At 34.7% G+C, this 10,505-nt stretch overlaps 2 protein-coding genes across 3 annotated transcripts; one reads left to right on the top strand and one right to left on the bottom strand.

The window, feature by feature from the left end:
- Positions 1–252: 252 nt before the first annotated feature.
- On the bottom strand, positions 253–1,880 carry LOC110419602 (receptor-like protein 9DC3). The gene has a single exon (XM_021432697.1). It carries the CDS (start codon positions 1,836–1,838, stop codon positions 519–521), a length of 1,320 nt encoding a protein of 439 aa, XP_021288372.1. The 5' UTR covers positions 1,839–1,880; the 3' UTR covers positions 253–518.
- Positions 1,881–4,047: 2,167 nt separating this feature from the next.
- On the top strand, positions 4,048–7,913 carry LOC110419830 (uncharacterized). Of its 2 annotated transcripts, XM_089784164.1 has the most exons (5): positions 4,048–4,172; positions 5,040–5,949; positions 6,119–6,331; positions 6,594–6,789; positions 7,271–7,913. In XM_089784164.1, the coding sequence occupies exons 2-5, from the start codon at positions 5,092–5,094 to the stop codon at positions 7,453–7,455; spliced, it is 1,452 nt and encodes a 483-aa protein (XP_089640290.1). In that variant the 5' UTR covers positions 4,048–4,172; positions 5,040–5,091; the 3' UTR covers positions 7,456–7,913. The 2 variants fall into 2 exon arrangements, with proteins under 2 accessions (XP_089640290.1, XP_021288627.2); XM_021432952.2 differs by lacking the exon at positions 4,048–4,172 and having other exon boundaries at positions 5,105–5,949; positions 6,131–6,331.
- The last annotated feature ends 2,592 nt before the right edge of the window (positions 7,914–10,505 follow it).

Genomic DNA, 10,505 nt, shown 5'->3' with positions numbered 1-10,505 from the left:
GGATTTCAAGAGTATTATTTCTGACAAGCACATTAGATAGCATCTGTAGAGTCCAACTACTTTGCATCTGTAGCAAGCACTGTTTTGCGTGAAGACAATTATGGCGTACTCTTTGGGTCCGGGGTCTTCAAAGCTCATAAGACCAAGACTTTTGCCTACCACTTTTCCACCTTGCGTGGGAGTGGGACCCAAACCAAAGGACTAACAACATGACTTTGATATGTTCTCCTAAACACCGTAGTGGTGAAGGCTAACTATTGAGACTGAAGCAGACAAGAATTGGACAGGCCGTTGATGCTAATACTCTTTGAACGAGAATAGTATGGAGATTCTGTTTCATCTTAACCATAATACTGAATATCAATTTGATAATTTCAATTTGTTATCCAGGGCAACAAGAGATTGGATTTTATAGGACATTATAAGGCATACAGGAGAACAAAAGACAGTTAGAATACGCAAATGTATTCAACAAACCAACGAAGAGCAGCATCTGTCTTCGTAGAGTTTCTTCTTCCTCAATGATAACTCTTCAATCTCCTCAGAATTTTGTAGCCTAGTCTTTGAACCATCCTAACAAGCCATTCTGGTTTTCCAATTGTCAGCATGATATATCCTGTTGATAATCCGAGCACCAGTCCACATCCATAACCCATCATTACGAATTTCCAATCCAATGGACAAGAATAAATTCCTTCCTCATGAAAAGCAGATTCCGGTGGTTCTTGTTCCTCATCCTTGCCACACCTCTTTGACACTGGAAATCCGCACAATCCCAAGTTGCCACCATAGGAATCATTCAGAAAGGTATTAAATTGATTTCCCAGAGGTATGAGTCCAACAAGCTGGTTCTGTGACAGGTTTAACACTTCAAGAAATTCCAAACCATTTAACTGCATGGGAATCTCCCCAACAAGCTTGTTGGTAGAGAGATCCAGTGACTCAAGTGCTGTTAGCTTCCCCATTGAGGAAGGAATATGACCTGTTAGGCTGTTATGGGAAAAATTGAGCACTTGGAGAGAAATGAGGTTTCCAACTATTTCTGGAATTTTTCCATGGAATTTGTTGCTTGACATATCAATGGTTGTAAAAAGAGTTTGAATTCTCTCAAGTACCCTGTCCCTACCTTTCATTGTGACAAGCACGGAAAAATGGTAAGAAGGATTCAAAATGTCCATAGAAGTCCGTTGAACATTGGACAAATTCATCATACCACTGAAACTTTTTAAATATGTTGTTGGCAAAAGCCCAGAGAACTCATTGTGGGAGAGGTCTAAGATTCGCAGAGCCGAGAAGTGAGATTCATTCTCTGAAGGGCTTATTCGACCATGGAAATAGTTGAAGCGCAAGACAAGAACTTGTAGCTGAGGAAGAGTTCCCAACCAGTGGGGAAAGGTATCATTTATCTTGTTGTTTCCAAGATTTAACACTTCCAAATCATTACAGTTCACCAAGGATTTAGGAACTGGCCCATCAAAATCATTGTTGTTGAGGTTAAGTATCTCTAATGTGTTTCCGACAACGAACGAATCTGGGATGTTTCCATGAAATTTATTCATGTGCAAATCTAGGACTGAAAGATTAGGCATCTTACCTCTCGAGCCCAGACAATCTGGAATAGCTCCACTCAACTCGTTATTGGACAAGTCAAGAACTGAAATTGACATCAAATTACATATGGAAGAAGGAATTTCTCCAACGAAGTTGTTGTTTGACATTAAGACAACTTCCAGGGAAGCAGAATTGGAAGAGAAACTAGATAATGAGCAATCAACATGACAGTTGAAGGACAAGAGGAGTAAACAGAGGACAAAATACCACTGTGTTAACCCTTTCATATTTTCTTTTTCTAAGAGATGATGAAAGAAGAAAAAGGACAGGCTGAGTGTGAAGGTTGAGAGAGACAAGAGTGGAGACCATATTTATACGTATGATTTCAAGCAAACAACCACCAGTCATGTTCACACATTTAAACAACCAATTTTATTGTTGATTTTTTAAAAGGAAAATTATTTCATGCATTGTTAATTTGTAAATTTCATCGACTAAATTAATTAGATTGTCACATACTTCAATACTACAATATATTTAAAAAATTAATAATTTCCATCAAGAGTATTATTTCATAAAACCAAGACTTTCACCTGCCGTGTCTTGACCCTGGTATGAACGTGAGACTCCAACCAAAGGACTAGCAGCATCACTTTTGATCTCTTCTTAAAAGGCATAGCATTGAAGGCTAATCTTTAGGAATGAAACAGGTAGCAATTGAACGTGAAAGTAACCTTGATATGAAATGTAAAAATATTATGTAATTATATTATTATATTATATCAATTTATATTTCATATTTAAGGATGAAGCTCTATTAATGGTTCTTCAAAATTTTAAAAATTTATTTCATAATTTATAAAATTTTTATTTTTTTATAAATTATTCTAATGTCTTTTCTAAAATAATTTTTTATTTAATAATTAATAAAAATAAAAATAACAAAATGATTTCATATGTCTCACTCAATTTTAAAATTTTTTTTATTTTTTTCTTTCAACTTATATTATTATTACTTATTGTTTTCATCTCTTATCTATTTATTCATATGTTTTAAATCTCTATAGATTTTCTTTTACAAACTTTTATGAACAATCAATCATATTTTTTTTTCTTTCTTTTACTATGTCATATGTGGGTTTTATCTTATACTTACCATGTTTATCTTTTTTCTGTTAAGTAAATTTTATTTATATGATTTTAGTTTTTAAAATTTAATAAATTATTATATTATTTTCAACTATAAGTTGCAATATTGCACTATTATTTAAAATTTCATCAATATATCATTTTTCATTCAGAATAATCAATGCGTTCTGGCATGTATGTTTCAAACTTTAAACAACAAGGATATACATACAATTAATAAAATAAAATTATTGTATTTCTTTCAATATAATTTTATTTATTATATATATTTTTAATGACCTTCAAAATAATTTGTTATTTAATAATTATTTTTATTCCTCAAACTATTTGATAATATTACAGTCATTATTGTCAGTATTTTACTAGTTAATCCCAACAAATAAAATATTCTAACATAAAATATTAAGTCCTTCAAATTAAAAAAAAAAGTAAGTCTACTAACTTAAACTCATTAAATTTTAATAAAAATCTAAACCTATTATAACATATTATATTTTAATAATCTAACCCAATAACATATTATATCTCAATAATTTAACTCAATAACTTAATATGTTAATTAGTAATTTAAGAGACAAATAAAAAATACAAAAAGAACTTTCTTATAAAATTATTCATTTTGTATAAAACACATAAAGTAAAGAGATATTTAAATTTAAAAAATTATTTTTTCTTTCGTATTTACTCACAGAGAGCGAAAAAGACTCCTTTCATAATTTTATTCCGTTTATATATATATATATATGACACCATTATTATAATTAATGTATATTTTTTATATGTTTAATGTTTGATGAATTTTATTTAATCTTTTATATCATTATAGCCAACTTTCCGGTTTAGATCATTATTGGACTCTTTTTATATTCCTTCAGAAGTTTTTGGGTTCAACGGAGACTCTGGTCAATTGACAGTGTTGAATCACTTTCTTAATTGAATTTTTGATTAATTGTCAGTGTTGAATCGCTTTCTGAATTGAATTTTACATAGAAAATTCATTCTTTGTTAGATATTTCAGAAAAAAATCATAATTTTTTTTCTTGTTTGCTTATTAAATGAAACCGATTTCTTTTCTTTCTGTCCCCAAAGGTCCCACAGCCTTCATACTCAATTTTAAATATAAGAATTGATTGATTGATGAAATTAATGTATTTGATAATATTTTTTTCTCTAATTAATTTTAAACAGTAGCCTTTTTGTTAGAAAAAAATGTTTTGAAAAAATAAAGAACGGATGAAAAAAGAAGAAAAGGCCCAAAACATCTTTCACCACTGAAAAGCCCAAACCCACTTTCAATCAAACAGAGTTAGTCCAGAAACACTAGTAATGATACGAGTTCGGCTTGAGGTTTATCCGAAACGACATGCCGTTTTCATATCTCTCTCTCCATTGATCGTAAAACAATGGAGGGACGGACAAAATACCCTAAAGTTCAACTAGTGGACTACCAGCCCAAATTCTTCTCTCACCAGGTATTTTTAATTTTTTTTCTTCTCTTGTTAAAATGTGTTTGGTTGCCTAGAAAACAAAGGAAAAGGAACTAGATATCTTTCTATTAGGCTTTTTGATAAACCATTTGGGTTTTGCTGGAATTGTTCAATAAATAACATTAACTGGGATAACTATGATAAAGAGAATCAAATTTTATTTATTTTTACATTTTTTGTTGTTTTTTCATTTAAGGGACTATCTGTTAGTTTTCTCTCTCGTTTGGCTTGATTGTTGTTAGCTTGGTAAATAGGAGAAAATTTTAATTAAGGGTTGTTCTTAATTTTTTGAAGTGTAAAGTGTAAGGGGTCTTATTGTGGTTTTACTTGAAATCTGTTATGTAGTAATCATTGAAGCTAGTGTAGAATTGTTAAGGAAAAAATTATAGTTTAGATATTCTGAGCTGTTGGTCCTGGAATTGTTTGAGTAGTTTATGTTATGCTGTTCACTATGTATGCCGAAGATTGATTGTACTGTTTCGAAATGGTGCAATGATGGATTTCCAAGTATTAGAGCAAAGTCAATTGTAGAAATTGTAGGTTATATAATTTGATTTGCATTTAGTAGAATGTGAAGTTCTACGTGGAGATATATTTGATTGATGTGAACTATTAAAGACTTGAAATTATCTTGTTATTTTGTTGAGACTTCTTAAACATACTTACAATCATTATGGATCAGAATATTTATAGTTTATTTCTCTTATTTTTCTAGTATAATATGCCTGTCATCTGTTTTTCAGGAATTGTTTGTTAATCTTGGTGAATGATGACTGCTTTACTTTGAGATTATTATTCTTTGGTGAAAGATAAAATAATAGTGATGTTTTTTTTTGTTTATTATGGTGTTAGGATCTGGTAAAAGTGGAGGAACATAGAGAAAAAGGTAATCTGGTACGAACAGATGTTCAGCAAGATTGGAAAGCAGCTTCAAAAGTCTGAAGGTGAAGCACCACCCAAAGTTAGCAGAGGCAATGGTATGCAAATTGTTTCAGGCACTGGAAATCAGAAACAACGTAAATTGTTTTACTATGATACACTATTTTCTGAAGAAACAGGAGTTTGGGTTCCTGTGTCCGTTCCCCCTATGTCTGAAAGTGAACATGAAGAATGCAGTAGTGGCCTCAGTCTGAATGGAGGATACTTTCCTGATGGTGATTTAGGCTGGAATCAGCTTACTGGAGAAAGTAAGGACCTGAGCATGTGGGATGTGTTCAATGAGATGTTAATAGCAGCTCAAGGCAAAGTGAGTGCTATTGCTTCTAGTGATGTCCGAAGATGTGGAATTTCTTGGTTATCTAATCATCTTCTTGAACAAGCATGGAAAGAGATGGCTCAAACGCTTACAGAGGCTAATTTTGGTAATAACAGGGAAATTCTTGAAGCAGAGCCACCAAAATGGTTGGCTGACAGTGTGGCTTCTGCTTGCATGCTTTGTAATGTGCGGTTCCATCCTATCATGCGCCCTCGTCATCATTGCCGCTTTTGCGGTGGGATATTCTGCAATGAATGTTCTAAGGGAAGAAGCCTGTTACCAATGAAATTTCGCACTGGGAACCCACAACGAGTATGTGATGTTTGTTGTGTGAGGCTTGAGTCTGTCCAATCATACTTGCTGGACTGTGTAAGTCGTGCTGCTCAGTTGCCAACCCATGATCTGACAGACCTCAGTACTTTAAGATCATGGCTCAATATTCCTTGGGGCCAATCCATGGAATATGAGATTTATAAGGCTGCAAATATCGTTCGCAATTATAATGAGGTAATGTCTCACTTTCTGTTTGTTATTATGAACTCATCTAGATTAATCCTTGAAGCCATCATTTCATAAGACCATTTCAGAAAGCTGGTGGAAGTTCTCAAATATTTAAATTTGAATGTATTAATTCGACAAATTACATTAGTGCATGTTTCATGACACATCAGTTTAGCATTGTACACAGGTTGGGTCCTTGAAACCTGAAAAGTCCATACCAGATGCTATTTTAAAACAAGCAAAAGGCCTTGCAATTCTTACTGTTGCAAAGGTTGGGGTTATGGTAACATACAATATTGGAACAGGGCTGGTTGTTGCTCGTGGAGAAGATGGATCTTGGTCTCCACCATCTGCAATATGTTCCTTCGGTGTTGGCTGGGGAGCTCAGGTAACTTGACTTGGTAAATGGTTGTTTGACTGCTTAGCTCCTATAATATTTTAGAATGTTGTTCCTTGTGCAATATGTTGTTTGTGTTTGTATGAATGCTAAAACAAGAAAACAAACTAAATTCTGCCCCTATTTACCAGCTTTGAGTGATGAAACCTTTTGGTAAATTATTGAACATTACTTTTGACAAGTTTGAATGTCTAGGTCCAATCTGACTGAATGTACTTATATCTATTTTACTGCTCTTTTTCAACTCTAATAGGCTGGAGGTGAATTTACGGATTTCATTATTGTATTGAGAACTAAAAGTGCTGTCAGAACATTTAGTGGAAACATGCATTTATCAGTTGGAGCAGGTTTGAGTGCAGCTGTTGGCATTGTTGGACGGGCTGCTGAAGCTAACTTGCGTGGGGGCTCTGGGGGTTGTGCTGCTTGTTATACATACAGCTTTAGTAAAGGTGATATTTCTTTTCCTAACAAACCTTGGATTGGATTCATTAGTATGCATGATCCCGTTGCTTTCTAGTTCAGGCAGCCAGTAGGAATTATATCCATTGTTATGTTCTCTCATCAGAAGAGAACAGGATAAGAGAACAGGAGCAAATGTTTTTAGTGAAGTTGATGTTTGTTCTGCTTGTCCATTGGGGGCCATTTTTGAGAATACTAGAAAAGTCCCTTCCTACTTTTCATGTGCACTCCTCCCTCCTTGATTAACCATTGGAGAAGCGAAACAAAGAAATGAAATTTTTGAAGAAAGAAGTTTAGCCTATTAAAGAATTGATTTACATCTCTCTAAGACGGTTTACCTGTATATTGACTTGCTAGTCTGTGCAAATACCTTACTAGTGACTACTTTTGTGCAACATTTTCCCTTCATCGCTGCCTGCATACTAAAGTAACTGGTTTATGAACATTGTGATGTATTGATGTACTATGTAGGTGCATTTGTCGGGTGCTCACTTGAAGGAAGTGTAGTTACAACCAGAAACCCAGAAAATTGTAGATTTTATGGTAATCCATCTATCACTGCATCAGATATTCTTCTTGGTTCATTGCCTAGGCCTCCTGCTGCTTCCACCCTTTATCAAGCTCTTTCAAATCTATTTGAAAAGCTTGAGAGGTGATTGGTTCTTTGGTCTATTTAAAAACTATTTTGTGGTTTCGTCCTGATAATTGCTGGGAGGTGCCTCATACCGACATGTAAATTCTTGTCCATCTCTCTTTGATGAATCTCAACCCGCATTCTTGTATCATGAGGTAATTGGTTACAAATTGGTTGTATAGTTCAGAGAAATGTGGAAAATCTGATATAGAAGTCAAATGAAATGTTAAAAGTGCTGGATTTTAGTTATTCGTGTAAATTAGAAGATATACTGGGTGACCATTAATTTAGTTTACATCTAGCTGTTTCTCACTTCCTGAGCCTTGAGGTATTACTTAAGTAAGAGAAGGTTTGCTTAGTGTGTGATGCTTTTTACATGGTAAATTCGTTCAGAAATGGTCAGCTTATGGTCATTCTCGTCTTGGACATATCACTTGTAGTACTTTAGCAAGGAAGCATATTGTGCGTCGTCCCATTACATATTGCTTTCTTCCTGCCCCCTCTGTTTTATCTTACTCAATTAGTCCTTCGGACAAGATATATTTTGTGGAAGTATTCATGCATTTGGATGGAAGTTGTAGGATAAAGTATTAAGTATAGAACAATGGGGAGTAATCCTTCTTTTCTGAGGTGTGGGGTCGGGGTTGTGTGATTTCTGGGGATGGTGGATGATTTTTCGAATTAAACTGAAATACATTTTTCGATTTAAGCAGATTAACTAAGGATGACATGAGAAAGTTTTTCCTTAGACTATAAGTTCTTCGACTTTCTGCCATAGATACTGTAAAAGGGTTTGCCCAGTCTAGAAGGCTGATGAAGATATGGATATCGTGTAATTGTTGTCAAAGGCTTACCCCATCAGGAATCATTCGTGGTTCGTGCCAGTTGAATTACATATAAGTGAAACCCTTACATGTAGCTAAAAAGAATTCTTAGTCAAATGTTTTGGTTTTGAACAAAGAATATTCATTCGTCTTCCTGTTTAATTTTCGTTCTCTCTTAAAAAAAATGTCATTCTGAACAACGGTACATTGTACACATGAAGAGGTCCCTATCTACAAGTGGAGTTCAATGAGTATAATTTAGAGTTTGCAACTGAATAATATTTTTCCTTAAAACATTAAAAACGAAAAATAAAAATATAGAAGGCGCATATAAAGTAAAGTTCAATGGATAGTTAGTAGATTCAGTAACTATGCAAGTAGTCGTTAGTGCTTGCAAGGAACAATTGTTGCTCTCTTTTGGCAGTTTCGGTTAATTATGAGATTCCTTAGATGTTGCCCAAGAGGTACAATAATATTCTTCACATGTTCACATGGCGGTCCTCAACTGGTGGAGCCATTTGATAAATAACTCTTGAGACTGTATATGTAGGTCTTCACACTTTCACATGGCGGTCCTCTAATCGTGGAGCCAGTACTGAAAAGGTTAAGTTCAAGCCTCACTTGTGTTTGCCCATTCAGCTGGGAGACTTCCTGGAAGTTTTCAGCAACTTAGGATTGCAATAAATTAATGTTTTCATGCTCCTTGACACCCTTGTCCAAAATCATCCACAGCAATGAAGATGAGAACTGTGAGGATACTTGGTGAACAATGGATGCTTTTCCTTCATTGTTTTGTTTTCCTCCTATCTGCATGTTCTATACCTTCAGAGGCTAGTGATATGCAGCTGATGTCTTCGCAGAAGCAGAATCACAGCGATGAGGTAATGGCATCGTTGGCTTTCAAGCATAATTCTGTTGAAGCTGACCCCAAAGTTTCCTAGATGATTGGAATCCTGCATCATTGAGTCCATGTTCATGGAAAGGAGTTTGCTGCATCAGGACCAATTCCAGATAGCTTGAGCTTAATGTCTTACTTGATGATTCTTAATTTGGGACACAACACTCTAACTGGAACAATCCCTGACATATTTCCAAGTCTGAAACCATTGAACATTCTTGACCTTTCTCATAATCAACTTCAAGGCACAATTCCAGAATCATTGCAGTTTCTCTCACTTAGATTGCTCAAGCAATAATCTCAGCGGCACTATACCTGAAATTGTTCAGCTGGAAACATTTTCAACATCTGCATATTTAAATAATTCAGGGTTACGTGGTTATCCATTGCCTCCTTGTGCCTCTCTGTTCCAGCAATCTCAAGCACATGATAAATTGGATTGGATTGCTTTGATAGGATGCACAGCTGGTGTCATACTTGTGGTATCTTGTTTATCAAGACCTCTCGTATTACACTTCAAAGGAGACCTAGTTGACGAAAACGCCCATGCAGAAGTTGAGAAAGGTGCAAAATTTGGTATCACTTTCTTCCTACTACTATATATGTTGCGAAGATGGCAGATAAATAAAAATCAGTACCCTATGTAGCTTATTGGCTCTTCCAATGCAGTGAACTTAATAAAGCAAAATGCAAAAGTTTTTTGATGCATCCAGTATAGATTGATAATTATCTTTTCATTTCCATAATCTAGATCACTGGTCTAAAGAGGATTTGAAAACTTACAGTGTTCTGAAGATATTAGAGAGCTACATTTCATGCTCTTCTAACCATCATCTTATAAACAATTTGAAATTAACTTTATGCAAATATTGAGAAGATCAACTAATTTCAATATAAAATTTACAGACTTTCATTAGTTTCAAATCTGGAAGATTACTAAATTCCAAGAAAATAAAAGCTAACAAACTAACTAGACTGGAATTATGCTCCAGCTCGTACATACATCATTTTGGAAAGTACAATAGGAGAAGAGCTACTGCAGTAAGCTGGACTCTTATCACCAAGGCTAGGTTCCATGCCTCGATCACCATCTTCGCACTCGTGAATATCATCATCATCATCCACCAGAGATGCTTGCGCTTTCAAATCCTCAATATCAAAATTCCAGGCGCTAATCCCTTTTTGATACTGACTCTGCGGTGTAGCTTCTTGTTCTGCTGAAGGCATTTTCTTTAGAGCTAGTTGTGGAGCATCTTTAAGCTGAACGGACTTCACAGGATTCGACAGCGGTGGAAAAGGAGCAAATAATTTCTTCACAGAAAGCTCAGGAGGCTTTGCATGCTTGAAAAA

The sequence above is a fragment of the Theobroma umbraticum genome, unplaced genomic scaffold (assembly GCF_002168275.2).
Source record: "Theobroma umbraticum cultivar Fairchild unplaced genomic scaffold, ASM216827v3 scaffold_67.0, whole genome shotgun sequence".
NCBI lineage: Eukaryota > Viridiplantae > Streptophyta > Magnoliopsida > Malvales > Malvaceae > Theobroma > Theobroma umbraticum.
The sequence above is the reverse complement of the archived record's forward strand: the minus strand, read 5'-3'. Positions and strand labels throughout refer to the sequence as shown.

What these genes read in the sequence shown, in the direction of transcription:
- LOC110419830 (XM_089784164.1), top strand. Translation starts at nt 5,092, where the DNA reads ATGTTCAGCAAGATTGGAAAGCAGCTTCAAAAGTCTGAAGGTGAAGCA. An exon ending in TCGTTCGCAATTATAATGAG is followed by an intron (nt 5,950 to 6,118) that starts GTAATGTCTCAC and finishes ACATCAGTTTAG; the next exon opens with CATTGTACACAGGTTGGGTC. An exon ending in TACATACAGCTTTAGTAAAG is followed by an intron (nt 6,790 to 7,270) that starts GTGATATTTCTT and finishes TGTACTATGTAG; the next exon opens with GTGCATTTGTCGGGTGCTCA.
- LOC110419602 (XM_021432697.1), bottom strand. Translation starts at nt 1,838, where the DNA reads ATGAAAGGGTTAACACAGTGGTATTTTGTCCTCTGTTTACTCCTCTTG.